We start from the raw sequence: 20,480 nt of genomic DNA, 5'->3' as shown, positions 1-20,480 counted from the left end.
GTTTAACGTGGGAATGCCCGTGACGCAGCTGAGTGAAATACCCACAGCTTCTGGTGCGATTGCTGGTGACAAGCTGCTTGGCCCGGTTACTCCCGTTGCAATCCCCCGTTGTGTTCCCAGCCGAGCTCTTGTCACCCCCCATCACATTGTAATTCACTGACTCACTTGCTCTTTTCCTCATCCCCCTCTCCATAGGTACGATGTAGACTCCAAGAGTGCCAATCTGTCAAAACATGTGAGTACCCCAACTTATCCTGTCTGTTTTCACTCTGTTTGGGATCTCGTTGTGCGGAAGAATGATTTTTGCATTTGGCCTCCCTTGCTATTAACTCCCATTAGTAGCAGCCACACAACACTAATCTGGTTCCTTACACAGTGTTTATTGTATCATCTGCTTTAGCAACACACGCTTTTGAGCAGTCCTTGGTTGACTTTAGAAAATCAAATCACATGTATGCATATATGTATGTCAATTTCAACAATAAGCATTGCTAAGCATCATTGAGCATTATTTAATAAGTTATTACTTCATCTATAGCCTTTATTATTATTTCTGGTGGCGCCATCTTCATTCTGCTGTTTGTCATATTTAGTTAACCACTGCAACTGCATCTGAACATAATTTGCAGTGATAGACCAGCAAAGAGTATGCAGTTTCACATCACTTATCTGAATAAGGCTTCTGCCAAAAAGCCGCCAAGTTTACAAAGACAGAAACGTTGACTCACCTTTCTTCATCTAATTTGGAGGAGGTAATCTTTTGTTTCTTTGCAATACCTGCCATAATACACAGGTAATGATAGGAAATCTAATTCCAAACCATTCAAATCTTCTTACTGTGTCACATCTGTCTCTCTTGTATCTTTCCTCTATCACTGCCTTTGTATTTCTCCTTTTTCCTATTTCACTCAACCAATCCGTCATCCTCCCCACCACCATCACATCATCTCCAAATCAATAATCTCGTACAAGAAGGGACTTGACACGAAGGCTCGAAGGCAGTGTAGTATCTAAGCAGCCTTAGATGATGCTGGTCTCCAAGGGATGGGGGGGGAATCCACCGAGCCAATCCATTAGAAGTGTTTTAACATGAAAGGTGTAGGCTGCAGGCACACCTGGGAGCCGGGTAAGAACGAGTGTGAAATATTGGGTGCGATAACGCACTCTCACAATCTGTACACTAAAATGTGATAACAGATGGAAACATCTTTACAACGTATTAAAAATGCATGCAAAAATTGATTTATTTGGCACACTGATAATGACGATTTTGTTTCTGCCTTCAAATGTTGCAGTTCCAGCACACAAATGACTGTATCTAAGAAAAAGACACTTAACGGGAAAACTGCACTGCATTTTGCTCATCTTCTACAATCCTCATGTGAGACATGAACACACGTCTTTACCTTTTCTCTGCAACAGCGAGCACGAGACAGCTACTAATGCACATAATGGGAAGCACCTATTCCACCGATAAAGCTCTCTAAAACAAACCTCCAAAAAACGGCAACAATGTTCCATTTACATAACATGACCTGCATGTTGACCAAGCTACAGTGACATTACCATTGTAGTAGCTAACGCCTAACAACTACTTTTCTAGCGTAGTGACACAGGGCCTTGCTAACAGCGCCTCACGCCACTACCGAGAGGTAATTTAAGATAATGGAGCTGCATCGCCTGCTGTGAGTTTAAATTGAATTTACCAGCTCAACAGGGAGCACAAGTCTTAGCCATCCCATCAGTCGGCATTCAGTGAGAGGGGACATTGTAAGGTTTGTGGATGATGGACAAAATCCCAAAAAAGTGCAGTTTTCTCTCAACAACCCTCAGGTTTCTTGCATTTCTAATCTTAACTAATCTGTGAAGCATTAAGGGTTGTGCAAAATTGAGTTTTTAATGACGTTCGAACAGTAATATGTGTCCCTAGAGTCAGTCCCTTTATGAGCACCAAATATTAGAATACTCTTCTCATCTCTGTCACTGTTTGCTCCACTTTTGAGAGAAGACGCGCTCATACGGTTGCTTTTGAAGTTCTGTGTTTTAATGACGTCATGAAGGAAAAAGCTCATGGACATAACACAGCCTTTGACCCACCTCGAAGAGCCAGAATGACAGTTTTGTACATTTCGCTACACATTTAAAAATAAAGCCTGGAGCTCTGCCAGCTATCAGTCAGCTACAGATGTGGGAGCTGTAAATGTAATTTTTTTTTTTTTGAATGAATAAGCTAAACTTGCATGGTGCTGCAGTTCAAATCTGCATGTAATATTAGCACCGTAGCTCACATACTGTACGTAGTGATGCTAGAGTTGTAACGTTTGTGTCCTCCTGTCCCACTCCGTAATCTTAACAAGTGCAGAATTACACAGTATGTGTAAAAGCTGAATAAAGTGCACACTAGTGCTCTTAAAAGAAAGACGAATTGAAGATATTTCTTCCCTACTTGATTTGATGATGAGTTCAACTTTAAATGTGATGTGTCATTTGTTCCAGTAAATGTTAAAATGATAAACTCCCACTTAACTACTCCTCTGCTGTCTTTTAAATAAATCCATCACATTCCATTTTTTTCCTGCAACAATAGTGAATGAACCAGCACCCACACAAACTCTTAGTCACAACTTTTTTTCCAGTCCATGCTGTTAAATGTATTCAGCTTTTAGTTACACACAGACACATTTTCAAAGGACGTCATACTGACAGCAGCTGTTGTCGTGTAGAGGAAAATGAAATTATTATTGTTTTTGTTTCAGCACAAAACTAATTAAATAATGGCAAATTAAAGGAAGGTGACATCCTATTTATGCCATAATGTCTCAATGACAACAATATTAGCAGCCTCTAATATAAAAACCTCACACATGAATGCCCGCCAAACATAAATCAATAAAAACAATTACTACGTTCCCTATAAAGGGTGCTCTGGTACTACATTGTATCATAAAACAGAGCCCGATCACGCTGTAGCTGCTCGCGAATGACGCAAAAGAAAATCCATCATGTTATTGCCTCTCTGGTGAGATATCAGAGACGCTGGCTGATCCTGACAAATGTTCTCATCATGTGTGCTCCCTGCTAAGAAGCGTGAAGATGCCATGTGTCTGCAGTAGCCTCCATACATTGAGAAATGCCGTCCTACTCTTCACTAATTTATGATATACAGCGTAAATGTGTTTTCTGTATCGGGTGTACGCTTTCACCTGCTGTTTTTCTGTCACTTTCAATGCAAAGTCTCATTGTGTGGTCTGTCAAAATGGAATTTAATTTAACAAGGAAGTGGCAGGGGGCAGCTGTGAGGGCTAGTAGGAGGAAGGCTCAATTTTCTTGCCAATATTCTGAATGGGCTGTTGAAAAGATTTAGAGTCTGTCTGGCTGCACCCTTTAGCTGCTGTGAAAAAAATCACCTTCCCCTTGCTTTTTGGCTGTGAATAATGATATAAATACTTCTTAAATGGCCTCTTCTGCTCTGTTATTAACTCTGCAGGACTTTTTAGGCCAGGCCCACTGTACTCTGGGAGAGGTGGTTGGATCTTTGGGCAGCCGCTTAGAAAAGCCTCTCGGGTGAGTCAACATCAGACCTGTTTATGTGCCAATCAATAATGGTTCAACCTATAATTATTAATGGTGACTAGTACACAATCCAATGGTGTCAAGTTGGGGAGTAACTAGGCCTGTCATGATGACAAATTTTGGTGGACGATAATTGTCCTACAAAGTGTTGCCCTTAAACAATATTATTGTCAACATTATGTTGATACCATTTTTTTCATTAATGTAATGATAATATATTGCATGATAATGTAAGTATACAGTATCAAGAACAATAAACAAATTTCTCGTTTAAAAAGTGTATTTAACATTGTAACTGGACTGTCAAGAGCTTTTAAATCTAATAAATTAAACAAACAACATAATAAATTAAACAGATACAGTAAATGACAAAAAAAAATCCCCATAGAAAATAAAATGGACCCTGTGTGTGTTAAGATAAAAAAAACACTCGGCAGTGTTTTGGAAGAAAAAAACAACATCAGTAAAAAAACCAGAACGCAACGCGTATCATGGACACTACGCCATATTTCTGATTTTGAATCAGTGTCACTTTCATTATTGTCTAAATATTGCCCAAAAAACAGAGAAATAACCCATAAATACTCTGAAGTTCACGTTGTGTGTCAATGCAGACCTCAACTCATTTGGTTGGTGCACACTGAGGTGTTACTTCGGGAACCACTGCAGCTCAAACGTAAGTTATACCGTTTTGTATTATTTATTTAAATGTCTTGGTCACAAACTTTTTCATGTCACAAAATAATGCAAACGGGCTGAAATTGACATCAGATGTGCTTTATACAGAACAGGCACAAAGAAAGTATTTGATCGTGTAGCACATGCCCCACCGCTCTCCACTGGGACAAAGAGACTGAATGACTGACAGGAGGGTTCATTCACTCCCCAAGTGTTAAGACAGGTGCATAGAGTGAACTCTCTTGTCATCCAGCTTGTTTTGTAGAGAGACAGGAGGGAAACAAAAAACTCATGCACATGTCAATATATCGAGGCCGGCAGAAGTATCAAGTTTGTTTTTTTCTGGTTCTGTTAATAGATTTTTTTTTTATTATCGTGACAAGCCTAGGAGTAACAGTAAATTACAAGTTGACTGGATAATAACAAGTATGAAATTCTGTACAATAAATGTGCATGCAAAATAATTAACCCAGTCAAATAAGCCCCAGTCACAGTTCGGTGGATCAGAATGTCCGTTTTTGTCCTGCAGGGATATATGGAGCAATTACAGTAGGAGCAATATTACGGTCTGGTTATTGCAAGTGGTGCGTTAAGGATTGTATCCCCGACTTAAGTAGATTTATTCTGCAGGATTGTTTGGTATCCTGTTATCTTGCAGCTGCACATGTACAGTACATGTTTAAATGTGCATATTTTGGTATGTGTATAATTATTATATATTGTTGCAGTGCTGGCATGCAATTTAATGCACCATAAATCCCGGACTATTGAGCACACTGAATATAAGCCGCACCCACCAAATTAACATGTTGTAACATGGAATGTTTATGCAGAAAAACGTAGTTCAAACCTTGCCATCCTACCTACCTACACTCTGTGTTCCCAGCGTCACTCGTTAGCTTTGGTGAGACGTTGAGACAAGGGATGCTCCAATCAGTGTTTTATGTTGCCGATTCCGATACTGATCTTCCATGAGTGAGATCAGCCCGATACCGATACACGTGGATTACCTGTAAATTTTTCAATTTATTTATGATGAGTGCTCTTGGCCAGGGCCACTGTTAGACAATTAACTTCTTAGTGGGACAACAGCATTGCTTGTTTGTTTTAAAAACAAAATGTTACCGTGGTAAAAAGTCACATTTGTCCGGAGACCAGAAGCTAGGCGGATAACTGTAGCTAGATGGCTAGCGAGGTGGCTAGCTGGCTGCCACCAGTGACAGCTCGGCAAATCATGTAAACAAAGATGCAAGAAAAGTCGGAACGGCAATACGTTTGATCAGGGAGTGATCACACTCTGGCATCGATTGGCATAGCCTGCGTCAACTTGTCAAACTGAAGCTGTTGAGGTTTTGCAGACTAGTTTTGATTCTCGTGGCAATACCGGACAAAGTGCGTCCCTTGTTGGCAACCCTATGTATGTTGTGTGTATGGTATGTTTGCCGCTGCCCGCCGATCAGTTTTTGTGATTGTCTTTGAAGGGCATTTATCGGCATATGCTGATAACGTGCTTCTGACTGAAATTGGTTAATACTGATTGGTGGCCGATAAATTCCTTGTTGAGGCCCTTTTTTTAATCAGAGTTTAACAACTTCCACTGCCCAAGCAGACGCTGTAGTAATTCTACACTTGATCAAACTTACTTAAGATTTGTCAGATTAAAACACAATCGCTGCATTAGACTTCAAAACATGTGATATTACCTTCTATTGCAGAAATGCACTGTTTTAGCACTCTAAGCATCATGGGAACTGTAGTTGTTTTACCCATAAATTAGCCGCATCATTGTTTAAGCCGCATGCTTCAAGGCGTGTGGGGAAAAAAGTAGTATAGTAGTTATAGTCCGGAAGTACACTTTCAGTCAATACCTCAATTTACTACTGTTGCTTTTCTACAAAAAACTGAAAACTCGCATTTTTAAAAGCTCCTTGCATTTGTTTTCAGTCTTTGTTGACATAAGCCATTGTAGTTTGAACCTCTTCGCAGCCCACATTGTTAGCTGTCATTCCAACAATATAACTCATGCATTTACCAGTCACTTGCTTTGCCTTACTCTGCTGCACTATATCAAGACAACACACATGCACACACACGGTGTAAGAATAGTGTTGTTTGTTTTTGCAGTGCTTATCAAGAAAAGCAGTGTGTTTGGGACCACGCGTGATGATTTTATGTACATCTCCTTCCCCGTTTATTTCCCACTTGGCTTCTTTCCAACAATGGCTTTTAATCCAATTTACTTGTTCATTTAAAGCCTTGACAAGCCCGCAGATGTAAAATGTGGAGGGGCTGGCATCCCTTCAGTGAATGTTGTCAAGAACCTGGCAACGTGTGTTGATGTGTCTTGTCTTTTTAGTGTGTATATTTGTGTATGTATGTTTTTATCTCTAGCCACTGTATGTCGATCTTTGTTTTGTGCAACGAAACCCAACCTCTTCAGATTGGTTCTACCCTGTCTGCCCCTATCTAGCCTGCCTAGGTTCTTGCCCTGTATCTCTCTGTATCTTCTCTAGAATAGGCTTTCTATTTTGTTTGTCATTAACAAATAAAGAAATGAATGAATGAGATAGCTGGTCCTCTCTGCAGCTCAGTAATTTATGGAATACCTTGTTTTCAAATGAATTAAAATTGCTTTTATAGTAGGATAAGAACATATTTAAGTACTTAAATGAGGAGTTTGAGATGAATTAGCTCAAGAGTGTCCAAACTTTATCCATCGAGGGCCACATACAGAAAACTTGAAGGCTCAAACCAATCCAGTGTAGGTCATATGCTAAGATATCTGAAAAAAACACCATCTTAGCTTTGTGTTATAGTTGACAAAGCAAATTAGTGTAATATCTTATATTATATCTCATTAGTAATGAATTCATTTTATTTTTACAATGAACAACGAGTTGCAGGCCGGAAATATCCGCACTTTGAACACCTCAGAATTAGAGCAGTCAAGTGCCACACAGGTGGCATACAGTCTAAATACAGTAAGTGCTTTATTTATGCCATATTGATTTGGTGGAAGCATGACAAACATTGTCAACTTGTATTAAAACCCAACAATCCAAAGTTCTGTGTTTGTGTGTGTGTGCGTGCGCTTGTGTGTGTAAGTCCGTTCATGTGTCCGTCCTTGTCATGTGCGCACCTGCTGCTCGACACATCAGGGGGATTTTCAACAATTTTAATGAGCGCTAATTACGGTTAATTATATTGTTCAATCATACTCGAGTGGACGTTCAAGAGTGTTTGCGTGCGTGTGTGTTTGTGTGTCATTGTGACATGATGTGATCCTGTAACGTAACTAGTAAGACGTTTGGCAGGTGTTAATATGCTCACCAAAAATAAAAATGCTTTGTTCCCATTTTTCATGAGCTGAAGTCAATGATTGCAAACTTTTTCTATGTCCACAAAAAGCCTAACTATCTCAAATATTGTTTACAAATTTGCCTAAATCTGTGTCAGTGAATTGTGGCATATTAAGATGCTGATTAGAAAGCATGATCATTGCACAGTTGTGCCTTAGGTTGGCCACAATAAAAGGCCACTCCACTGGTGGCAGTGGGGTTATGGTATGTGCGGGCATACCGGTATATTTTACTGAGGCATTTTGAATGAGATCCTGAGGCCCATTGTTATGCTATTCATCCACGGCCATCACCTCATATTGTAGCATGATACTGTACGCCTCATGTTACACAATTCCTGTAAGATGAAAACATCCGAGTCAACCACTCAGCATGTTTGAAATGCTCTGCATCTCCGCAGTATTTGAGGGATTAGCCTGTTGTTGTGGCCACCGTAAGACACACCTTAGCAATAATGGTGCTGTCTAATCAGCATCTTGTTATGCCACACATACAGTGTGAGGTGGATGGACTATAATGCTCACTAACACCGTGTAGTCAGATTTGTGAAGAATATTTGAGAGACATTGGCCTTTTGAGTACATAGAAAAAGTTTCAGATCTTTGAGTTTAGCTCATTAAAAACAGAAAAACAAACAAAGGTGTTGCATTTATATTTTTGTTGAGTATATTTTTGTCCATCAAGCAATCCAGATGCTTAAAGTTATAAGACATTTACTCATTAGTAGACCTGCCACGATAATCAATAAATCAATTAACCGCACGATAAATAAAAAAGAATTCAATAATTTTGCCAGCCTTGATACTGTATATTGACATGTGCATGAGTGTTTGTTTTCCTCCTCTCTCTACCAAACAGGCTGCATGACAAGTGGGTTCATTTTGTGCATCTGTCTCAACACCTGGGCACGTTGGTTCTATAGCAAAGTGAACGGAGTGAGTGAACCCTCCTGTCAGTCATTCAGTCTCTTTGTACAAGTGGGGAGAGGTGGTGCAGAGTGGTGCAGCAGCTGCTGCAGCAGTTGTGTATAAAACACGATCTGATGTCAATTTCAGCCCGTTTGCGTATTGTCATTTTGTGACCTGAAAAAGTTTGTGACAAAGACAATTAAATAAGTAATACAAAACGGTGGAACTTACGTTTCCACTGCAGTGATTCCCGATGTATAACACCTCATTGTGCACCAAACGCATTTTGCTGCATCCGAAACATACATTGACCAAACTCCGACTGAACGTTACACCTCATTAAAGGTAAAGAGCGTATTCCACACACAATGTTAGTAAAAGTGAATCACGGAAGTGTATATGCAAATGAGTATATGCCAACTGATTCAAAATCAGAAATATGGCATAGTGTCCATGTTACGCATTACGGTTTTCTACTGATCTATTTTTTATAATTAATACACTTTGGGGAACTCTTTTTTTTTTTTTACATCATGTTTCTGCATGCATTTAATTGATTGGATTTAAAAGCTCTTGACATTCCAATTACAATGTTAAATACGCTTGAGAAATTAATGTTTATTGCTTTTGATACGGTGTACTTGCATTATTATGCCCTATATTATGATTACATTAATAGTGACAATAATATGGTTTATCAGCAATAATTTGTAGGACAATTATCATCCAGCAAATTGTGTTATCGTGACAGGCCGAATGCTTTGTTGTTTTTGTTACATGCAGGCTTGTGTAATGGGTCAATGCCTTTTTTTGACTGTTAAAGTCTGATAAACTTGAACTTGTCATCCTGAATCATTGTTTTGGCGCATTTGCATGAGAGCACTCGGGTTTTTGTAAATGCCTCCTGAGACGCCATGCAGGAAATTTGCATTTTCACGACCGATAACATTTCCACTCTATACTCTTGATTATTCACATTGTGAAGTGGGGCTCGCTCTTCATGAGGATGTCTCCCAACCTTCACTATTTTCCTGCTTCCTGTTGTAGCTTTATGCAACTATGTCTGCCTCATATACTCTCATAATATTATACTCTAAAGAGCCAAGAGAGCTAAGCAGGTTATAAATGAGCACATAAATATAATGTATACTCCAATTCATTAATTGCAAGATACATGTAATGTATGTGTGTATAGCATATAGGCATTTCAGCCCCAGTTGGTGCTTGTGTGTTATAGTGAAACCCAGAAAAGACTTAATTACCTGTTTCTTGTCAGACACTGATTGCAAATCCATGTCTCTTGATGAGGGGATTCATTGCTTTTCCATCCTCTCGCACACTACCACACACACACACACCCACACACACACACACACACATTCAGAACATATTCTTGAGTTGTTTTTTTTTTTTAAACATAAGAGTGCTTTTCTCTGTCACGTCTTAACGAAGCCTGCATGTTGAAGCGCACACACGGAAAACAAACACTCAAGTTTTTAGTAGCTGAGTAATTCAATAAGTGACTGAATTGATGTAGAAGTCAACATATTTTTTATACGATATGGTGCTTACATTTTGCCATTATTGTTGTGTTTGTAGATATGTGACACAAGTTGCCAGGTCTCTGCTGGTCTCCAAATAGTCTCAGTAATATGTTGGTTTTTTTTTTAGTCTGCTAATTCTACCAGCTCAGATTTCACTAAAAGCTTCTAAAATATACTTTTAACGAGTGCCATTGCCACTCATGAATGCAAAGCACTCTCATCACACACAAAGCTTCTTGATCAACAACAAAAACATAGTTCTCAATTTTGTGGATAGCCCCAAATCTGTTATATCAGAAGCACTTTCCCTCCCGCTTCCTTTGCTGAAGTAAAAACACTCAAATTACATTCAGACAGTGGTGGTCTTTGACCCCAATTCCAGGCTGTTTAAATGACTTGCCTGACTCGATCTCCGTCAGGTGGTTTTTTGAAACTGGAGCTCATCAGACGGTGGGCCTCTTTTGTCAGATTGCCAGACCTCTTTAGAAGTTATGTTGAATTGTGGCGCATACTCTTTCTCTCCTCACACGGAAAGCTTCCATTAGCCTCATCGGTCGAGTCTTTGTCACATATGATATGTTGCAACACAGATATTGTGACATGCCTGTGTGTGCATGACTTATAAAAATATTGTAAATACTCAAATTAACTGCTCTAGTCAATTAACTGCATTCTCCTATAATTGTCGGGTGCCTTGTCTACAAAAGCCAATAACAACCAGGTTCTCTAAAATCATGTACATAAACAATTGTGGCTGTGGGTTTAAGAACCTCCTCAAATTTGCTGTAGCTGCATTTGAAGCATCATGTGTAGACGGCATCCAGCAGCTTTATCTATCTCTGCATGTGCTTTAAAATGTTGCTACTCAGCTGAAACTCATGCCTGTTTCACTTATGCTTCACTAATGCTGGCTGAGCAAGTTTGCTCCTTACTGCTATTACAACATTAGTTCTGTTGCTGCTGTGTTGTGCAATATACTTGTAAATAAATTACCATGTAGTCATTTTCCTTCCCATCCATCCATCCATCCATCCATCCATCCATCCATCTTCTGCTGCACATCTGAGGTTGGGCCACGGGGGCAGCAGCCTAAGCAGGGAAGCCTAGACTTCCCTCTCCCCGGCTACTTCATCCTGCTCCTCCCGTCGGATCCCGAGGTGTTCCCAGGCCAGTTGAGAGACATGGTCTCTCCTGCGTGTCCTGGGTATAACCCGAGGCCTCCTACCGGTAGGATGTGCCCTGAACACCTCCCCATGGAGGCGTCCGGGAGGCATCCTGACCAGATGCCACCCCATCTGGCTCCTCTCAATGTGGAAGAGCAGCGGTTCAGAGTTTCTCCCGGATGACAGTGCTTCTCAGCTTATCTCTAAGGGAGAGCCCAGCCACCCTACAGAGAAAACTCATTTTGGCCGCTTGTACCTGCGATCTTGTTATTTTGGTCACAACCCAAAGTTCATGACCATAAGTCAGGGTAGCAACGTAGCTCAGCCAGTAAATTGAGAGCTTTGCCTTTGGGTTCAGCCTCCTCTTCACCACAACGGACCAATGCAGAGTCCACATCACTGCAGACGCCGCACCAATTCGCCTGTCGATCTTTCGTCCATACTTCCCTCACCCGTGAACAAGACCCTGAGGTACTTAAACACCTCCACTTGGGGCAAAATCTCAACCTACCCAGAGATTGCACTCCACCCTTTTCTGAGCGAGAACCATGGACTCGGACTTGGAGGTGCTGATTCTCATCCCGGCCGCTTCACACTCAGCTGCGAACCGATCCAGTGAGAGTTGAAAGTCACGACTCATTGAAGCCAGCAGGACCACATAATCTGCAAAAAGCACAGACCCACTCACGCAGTCACCAAACCGGATCCCTTCAACACAATGCCCCCCAGAAGTATTGGAACAGTGAGGTCAATTTATTTACTTTTGTTGTAGGCTGAGAACGTTTGAGTTTGACATCAAAAGACAAATACGACACCTGCAAGCAACATTTCAGTTTTTATTTATTTAGTATTTACATCTGGATCGAATGCACAACCTAAAGGATAGCACGTTTTTGTTTTAACCCCACCCAATTTTTAATGTGAGCAAAAAGTATTGGAACATGTGACTGACACAAATTGAAACAAAAACTAAAAATTAAATTCATTTAATAAATTAAAAGTTAAATTAATGGCAGCAATTGTAGCTGCTACTACTAATCATTTATATTTATGGGTAGTTATCAGTGGCGGGCGGTGCATTTTGTGCCTGGGCCTTTAGTCGAGACTTTTTCTTTTTCTTTTCTTTTTCGAGACTTTGGCAGACACTGTGAGGGCCAGTATTGTTTAAAAAATAATGATAATAATAAATATTGTTACACGTTGCCATTTATCCTCATTAGGATTCAAACCACAGTCCCCTGTGCCAAGTGTTGACGCCATTACCCACTACACCAATCAGCCGCATAAAAACATGAACTCTTACATTATACATACCTGCCAGGTAATGTAAGTTCCTTATTGGCTGAAGTGCAGCATGAATAGTTCTAGATTGTAGTTAAACAATGCCAGCTCACTGTTTTTTTCTTTTCTACTTGTCTTTGTCTATTTAGGTCAAGCCTGTCCATCTTTCCTTTGATATTTATTTAATTTAAAAAAAACATGCATACATTATACATACATTGTAAGACAAGTCTTTGTGTTTTTATTAGTTATGAGCAGGAGTGTCACAAGACACGCAGTTCAGTAGATAAGACGATACATGAGATTAGGTCTACGAGAACGAGACAAGACAAGATTTTAAAATTGCTTTTTTAAAAAGTACAAAGAAAAAATATTAAAAATATAAGACAATAAGTTGCTAATTAATTACTAATTTCATTTCTACTACGTTACACCCTTCTGCACTCTGTATGTATGCTTCCGGCCCTGCCTCCACCCACCAAGCCAAGAGACTGTTTGACTGACAAAAGGGCTCACTCCGTTCATGCTGTTGTTCTATGGAACAAACGCGCCAAGGTGTTGAAACCAATGCACAGAGTGAATCCTCTTCCTGCCTGTTTGGATGCGAGAGATGATGAAAACAGACACACATGCACATGACAATACTCTATATTGTGGCTGGTAAAATGATAGAGTTCTTTTTTTTTATTGTGTGATAAATTTATTTATTATCGTCCCTTTTGCTCTCTTTTTCCACTTTTGCTGGGTCACTGTCATATTCCGCGTATTATTCACATGAGTGATGCCATAGTTCACCGCTTGATTGGCTTCTGGCTGCCTTGTTCTCGTGAGCCAGCTTTTTGCTAAATTGTGCCGGTAGAAATACCGGCACAATTGGTCTTGTGACACCCTTAATCGGTGCCATTGCATAAACATTCGTCCTAGCACAGCATAGCAAGTACAGCCATTTGGTATGTCCTGAAGAAGAAAGAAACCAGTGGTGTACTAAATAACAGACGTCAAACAGGTAGACCAAAGAAAGAATCAGAAGAATCAAAATAACTGTGAGAGCTGGAAAGAAAGACCCAGCAACAACCTGCAGAGGACAGGAATGAAGGTATCACTTTGTTCCGTTCATAGAAGACCTCATGAGCGTCAAACCACTTCTTAGCAAAAATAATAGGAAGGCCAGGCTGGAATTTGACAAATAGTACAGCGATGAGCCTAAATACTTTTTTGGCAAATTCCAGCCTGGCCTTCACATCTCATATCGTCGATTGCTTTTTTTCACCCATAGACAGGTCTCTGGTTTTCATGTTGTTATCGCCTCTAGATGCAGTATACAAAGGCAAAACTTATCCTACCCAGTCTGAAACTGAGCGTATACGCTCAGTGCTGTTTATTGATTGAATAAGCAAAGCAATAGGACTCATGTTCGCATGGAAAATGGGGTGGGTTCAAACAAAAGTTGCTATCTTCTAAGTATGTCCAGCTGATCCTGATGTAAATGCCTGGAAATAAAAGCTTATATGCTGCTCTGTGGTCCTGTATGTTTTTTTGATGTCAAACCCAAATATTTTCAGTCTGCAGTAAAAATAAAGAAATTGACCTCAATGTTTCAAAACTTCTGGAAGGCACTGTGTGTACTTATGAAAAAACGTCTTTGTAATTATCGCCTCCTTTCAATTAACGCCCCATCCTATTTGTGGCTTATTTAAATAAACGCCCCGCCTATAATTAGAGAATTTATGGTCATCGAAGAGTAGAGTCTCTGGATGACAATGTCGCTTCAGGCTATGTGGTTCTGTTACACAGCTCACAAAGGGTACTGTGATACAAAATACGTCAAAACAAACACATTGTTGACAGCTAACTTCTGTCTTTGCTTACATTGCCTGTCTTTGCTCTCATCACAGAAAGACCTCACTGTATTTAAGCAATTTCATGCATTTCATATGAACAAACAGCACCAGGAAGTGTGCATGTAAGAGTCCATTAAAGCTCCTGAATGACAAATGACAAAGTAGACTTCTTCTTCTAGATGATGTTTATTTGGGGGGGTGAATAAAACCACACACACACATTCCTATGCACCCACACAGTTTCCACAGTTATTTGCCTCTCAACCTCTCCAGTCTACTCATACTTTCTCCCATTAACGCACACTGTTAATGTTAACCTCGCTGCCTACAGAGTGCTTTTTGTATCATGGACAGTTAATCACACCAGATGCTTCTAACCTGCGTCTGAATAAGTCTCTATTCACAGTTGAGTCATTTTCGCTGTTTATTTGATTTAATAAAATGTCAGTATTATTATTAAGCAATTTTGAGTAAAATTGTTTTTACTTTTTTTTTTTAAATATACAGTATATATATTTTTGGTATTTTTAAATACTGTATTGACTTCAATATTCTTATTTTTTAAAAGTAGTGTTATGTTTTGGGGTCCAGAAGTTTATATAAGAGAAATTGCGTCGGAAAAGAGCTGTCTCACTTCTCCTCTCTCTCCACTTCTCCTCTCTTTCTCTCCCCCCTCTGTGTGTGGCAGAGTGCTCTGTGGTAATGCCACTTTTTAAAAGTATATTTTAAAATTTTCTTGTGAAATTTGAGCTCGTAAATAATGCAGAATATAAAATAACCAACATATTCAACCCAGCAGACGGCCTTTTTTGTTGGAATATTTGGGTTACGTTATATAATGTGTCACAAAAGCTATCCCCATCATGCCATTGCTTCATGTCTACTTTATGCCATAGTCTTTAACTGCACAGCCTTTGAGCTGGTGACAAAAAATACCATTGTGAAGCAGAGTACTGAAATGCAAGTGTGATTCCAGCCTTAAAAGTTGATCAAGTTTGCAAGTAACAGAGGAGGAGTTATGGTAATTTTAAGATAATGGCGATCAATCAAGTCATCAAACAAGTGTGAAGCAGCTAATAAATATGATATCCTTTTTATCACAATTTACCACTGATATTAAATGTTTGAATTTTTTTTTTTAAACAGGCCTTGAATAACAGGGGTTGTCTTATTATATATTCAAGTTGTCTTATATTTTGGTCAGTCCGGTATACACTATGCTAGCAAATGTGCTTGTACAACCTTGGTAAAGGCCTGCATGAATGATGATAGGCAAGGCAAGCAGAGAAAAATAAATACCGATAAGATCTCCAGTCCTAACCTTGTTTTGTGTTCTGTTTACAGAGGCATTTCTGGAAAAAAATGCGGCACTATTATAGTGAAAGCCGAGGAACTGAACAACTGCAGGGTGAGTGTCTGCTTGTAAAAATATGTCCCTACATTCATTCACTTACTCGTTCCTCCTTGTGCGTTCATTAGGAATCCGTCATGATGCAGTTTTGTGGCAACAAGTTGGACAAGAAGGATTTTTTCGGCAAGTCCGACCCCTTCCTGGTCTTCTATAGGAGCAATGAGGACGGCACGTGAGTTGCACTTCCCTTTTTCTGCCTTCTGAGTTCTTCTAACCGCACTTTCAGGTTGGCTTTAATCCTCCTCTGCATCCAGGGGAAATTGGTTTCATTGATTTTCTTGCAGCTCAAACCATGAGGGGTCTTTTTAAGTGTGTGTACACACTGGGGGGATGTAAGGGGAGTGTGCACGGAGACAGGAGGCTTGGGAGAAGCAGTGCATGCTGAAGAAGTTAGCACTCCACTAATCTTTTATTACCTATCTCTCTCGCTATGCAGGTTCACCATCTGCCACAAGACAGAAGTAGTCAAGAACACATTGAACCCAGTGTGGCAGGCTTTTAAAATCCCTGTTCGGGCTCTTTGCAATGGAGATTATGACAGGTAGGCCCATATTCTTTTGGCTATCAAATTAGGGAAAGTGATAGTCTTTGTAAAAATGTAAAACAAAAAGCAGCTTGTCTTTTTCACGTTCCAAAAACAGAGCATTTTGAGGCTATGTAACACGTAATAATACCGTGTCTGTTAGCCTCTCAAGTGTGCTGTCACACAGTGTGGCAATGCACCCAGTATTTGCATACCATCTATTGGAAAAATAACAATAAGCTCCACATGGCTTAATTAGGGAAATGTCAAGTGATTAAATGGCCTTATTTACCCCATCCAAGCTGATATCAGATGACATTTACAATGTAAAAATGCTCATCTTTTACTCATGAATTTGCACTTGACCTGCATTTGTTAACCACGAGTATAATAACAATGTCATCCTTAAAAAGAACCGAAGGACTATTGTCGTGGAATTGTGAGGGTTCACAGCTTAGGAACAAGAGAAATACCGACCATTAGGTGGAAAGTAACAAATTACATTGACTCACTAACTGAGTAGCAATACAGTATATGTATTTATACGTTTTTAAGTCATTAAGATAGGAAAAACAGCCACACGTCAACTCTCTCTCACTGACTCTGACGCTGTGAACACCGAGGTAGGTTGGACACTGCCATTTCCATATTACGTGTATTATCATTTATAGTAGCGATGCTGTAGTTCAGTCTGATTGGCTTCTGGCCACCTGTTCTTGTGAGACAGCTTTTTTTTCTAAACGAAAGTTATTGTCATGTTTTAATCTTATCTCACGTCATCCAAATACTACGACATTTGCTTCACTCTTGCGCGATAAATGTGATGAATTGAGAAACACCTTAAAAGGACCGTAGCATTAGTATAGCCACTGTGAGCCCTTTTATTATAGCGCTAAATGAATTTGTCACTAGAAGATAACACACAAATGGGCCCCTACTGTCCACCTGTAGTGTTAGTTGCACACAATAGTAGTAATACAAAAGGATTATTTGGGGAGTGGAGTCAAGCTAGGTCTTATCAATGTGTTACTTGGGAAACCAAAAGTGAAATGCACAGTGGGCACTCACACCCACACATGCACTGTGTGTGTTGTCTGTGACAAGAGATACGGCTTAGCTTTAAAACATTTCCATTAGATGGCATTGCATTGACTTGCATTCATTCCCTTGAGAATAAGCAATGACGAACATTACCCCAACCTTGCAACAGTGTAATGTTTCAAACAGAATGTATGCAAATGGGACTGAGGCAAGTTCATGCAATGTAACTTTTAATATAAAGATCCTGCACCTAAATGCACTGTAATCTTTTACCACAGTTTAATTAAACATTAACTTAGCTTACTGAAGGAGTGAGTGATGCCATGAGCAGAAATTGGTCCAATGGTATCTATTGTGAAGCAAGGGTTGCACCACCAGTCATCCATCCCGAGTGGCAAGTCTCATCTGTGTCAACTTAGAAGAAGCCCTCTCCTTAACTTTATTACCTCCTTGTCTGTAATGATGCGCGTCCTGCCACCCGCCTACGCCAAGCTCTGAGGACCATTACCACTGGTTTGCATTTACACTGCTTTTCCATTGGGGGAGGACATATTTGGGGAGGACATAAAAGTAGAATTCTGATTTGGGTTTTTAAATTCTGTGTAAGTTGTTTCAAGAAAGCACAGTATAAAGAAAATAAAGAATAATAAAATGTTTTTTTATAACTGACTTGCTTGAGAAATGAAATGACGGTTATTTGAAATACTGGAAGACACAGCAGGATATCTGTCTCATGCAGGGCATTCTTTAGTTTTTCCATATATCTTTGTAAGCTGTAATGGCATACAAAAATAGATGTATTTCGATATGAGGAGAGCATATTACTGGGAGGCATCTGCAGACAGGCGCTGTTTCGGGATAAAGATAAGCTGCAGAATAGCTCTGCATGCGGCTCTGTGCCATGACAACATGAACAAAAGAAATTAGCATTTTTCCCGATCAAATTGAGTCACATGATGCACGATAATACACCATTCCCATTTTAATGTGCAAGTGGCTTTGTCTTTTTGGTGTGTATAATGATGCTGGCTTTTGCAACAATTCGCATTGACGCTGCGAAATGTAATTTCATTAAGATCAATATGACTTTCTTAACCCTCTTCTAACAGAACAATCAAGGTCGAAGTGTACGACTGGGACAGAGATGGCAGGTAAATCTTCTATTCCGTCACCCGCTTTTCCATTGTAATGTTTATCTCTTACAAAGATTAATCATAGCGTTAATCAGAAATTTACATGAATATTTCATCACAGATGGATAGTAGAGGTTGGAATAGAGAGGTGTCTGGATACAAAGATGTGCTTTCCTATTGTAAGGGACCAAATCAGTTGAGAGCTGTATCTGTACAAATAAAAACATGGAGCCCTTTTATGCACAAAAGGAAATGTTAATGACAAAATATGTTTTGGATCCTAACGCACACTTTTATACGTTTAAAGGGTTACTATTACTGAATAAGCTATCTAGAAATTCTATTAACTTGATTTTGACGCATTCTCATCCTGTTTTCCCCCAATAAGAAAATGGTAACACAGTACATGTTGAACACAGGAATTAAAACACACTATCAGTAACTGCTGATGTACTTCAATGTAACTTTATGAAGCTTATTCAAACTAAACTAAACCATGACCATTGCCATAGTAACACCAGTGTACTGCTCATTCAAAGCAAATTCCTCATAATGTAGTCAATGATATGTTGGCATATAGTAAAAATAAAAATAAAAAGATGCAGTGTTCAAAAATTTAAAGCCTAATGATGAGTCTGGCTGACATTAAGAAGGCCTTTCCTTTTACTGACATGTTTAAACTCATCTATTCAGCAACATTTTTCAAGGGAACACAGTGACATTTGTGAAAGTTCAATCAACATATGAGTGCTTCATGAATAAAAGTGTATGCTTTGGAAAACTGACCATCTAGTTTACCTTGCATGTACGTGTATCACCCCTTTTAAATTTTGCATGGGTTTTGTATGAAGAGTGTTGCTCGATATTTAATCTTGTTTGTTGTTGCCTGCAGCCACGACTTTATTGGAGAGTTCAGCACCAGTTACAGAGAATTATCGAGAGGGCAGAGCCAGTTTAATGTCTATGAGGTGAGTGCATTTAGCCATTCATTCATTACAAACTTTGAATATTCTTTCTTGTGTTCTGCTCTTGCAAATTAAGAAAATAAGTTTGACTGCGGAAATGCAAAACTGACAGTTCGTCCGTGTCTTTGATCCTTTTAGCATTCACATTTGAGCTCAAGTGACCCAAATTGCATCATAGTTCACTTGTTTGGTAGACACGAGGGTTCAGATGATCATGAACCGTACTAGCAGAGTCGAACCGAGCCAAACCTGACAAGTGTGAACGCAACCGTAGTGCACCCCGAAGGCAGGGAAGACAAAGGCAACTAAAGCAACTGTTTGATTAGGTATGAATTTAGAATTTGACAGTTTGAAAACTGTACGTCGGAACCCAGAATACACACATACACACACACTGACAGTTATGATGGATCACCAGCTTCTCCCAGGAAGAGGCCAGCTTTTGTGATGAGCTGAGTATCACGTTGAGAGGAGAGCACACAGGGAGACGTCATTTTGGAGCAGCTGTTGTTTGCCTAATGTCTCTCAGACAGGCACACCCGCAAAGGTGTGTGTGTGTGTGTGTGTGTGTGTGTGTGTGTGTGTGTGTGTGTGTGTGTGTGTGTGTGTGTGAATACTCTTTTGAATGTGTATTTAAAGTTTTTCCTCTTGAAGTGCACTCTGCACATGGACTTGTAATCATTGCACCCTCTACCTCCAGTTGTAAACAGCCTTTGCGTGTGTCAATGTGAAGCAAGGAGAGAAGCATAAATCCTCAACTTTCCACATGTTGTTTCCCTGAGGCCCTCTTTCTCGTTTTAACCTTGCCATCATATTAATCAGACCGTAAAATACTTGAAAAGCAGCATTTAGAACTGAAGAGGACTTTCTGGTCTATTTCTAGTTGGAGCTCATGTTATTGTATGTTAAAGGTACGCTATGTGGGCCTTGCTTGTGTAATACCATTTTGCCTCTCAAGAGGTGATAATGAGACATGGTTATCATATTTTCTGACTATAAATCACACTTTTTTTCATAGTTTGGCTGGTCCTGCAAGATATAGTCAAGTGTGACTAATATG

At 39.7% G+C, this 20,480-nt stretch overlaps 1 protein-coding gene across 2 annotated transcripts in view; it reads left to right on the top strand.

Annotated features, from left to right (window-relative positions):
* LOC129195141 (copine-8) overlaps positions 1–20,480 on the top strand; it is a 68,347-nt gene that overhangs the window by 24,792 nt on the left and 23,075 nt on the right. Inside the window, exons 5-11 of one of the 2 annotated variants that reach the window (XM_054800938.1) lie at positions 196–235; positions 3,488–3,564; positions 15,692–15,755; positions 15,827–15,930; positions 16,195–16,299; positions 18,432–18,473; positions 19,348–19,423. In XM_054800938.1, the coding sequence (XP_054656913.1) occupies positions 196–235; positions 3,488–3,564; positions 15,692–15,755; positions 15,827–15,930; positions 16,195–16,299; positions 18,432–18,473; positions 19,348–19,423 (508 nt within the window). Of the gene's footprint in view, positions 1–195; positions 236–3,487; positions 3,565–4,194; positions 4,250–15,691; positions 15,756–15,826; positions 15,931–16,194; positions 16,300–18,431; positions 18,474–19,347; positions 19,424–20,480 lie in introns of those variants that run through there. The other variant, XM_054800939.1, reaches the window with a different exon arrangement.

The sequence above is a fragment of the Dunckerocampus dactyliophorus genome, chromosome 15 (assembly GCF_027744805.1).
Source record: "Dunckerocampus dactyliophorus isolate RoL2022-P2 chromosome 15, RoL_Ddac_1.1, whole genome shotgun sequence".
Classification (NCBI taxonomy): Eukaryota; Metazoa; Chordata; class Actinopteri; order Syngnathiformes; family Syngnathidae; genus Dunckerocampus; species Dunckerocampus dactyliophorus.
This window is presented reverse-complemented; position numbering and strand designations above follow the sequence as displayed.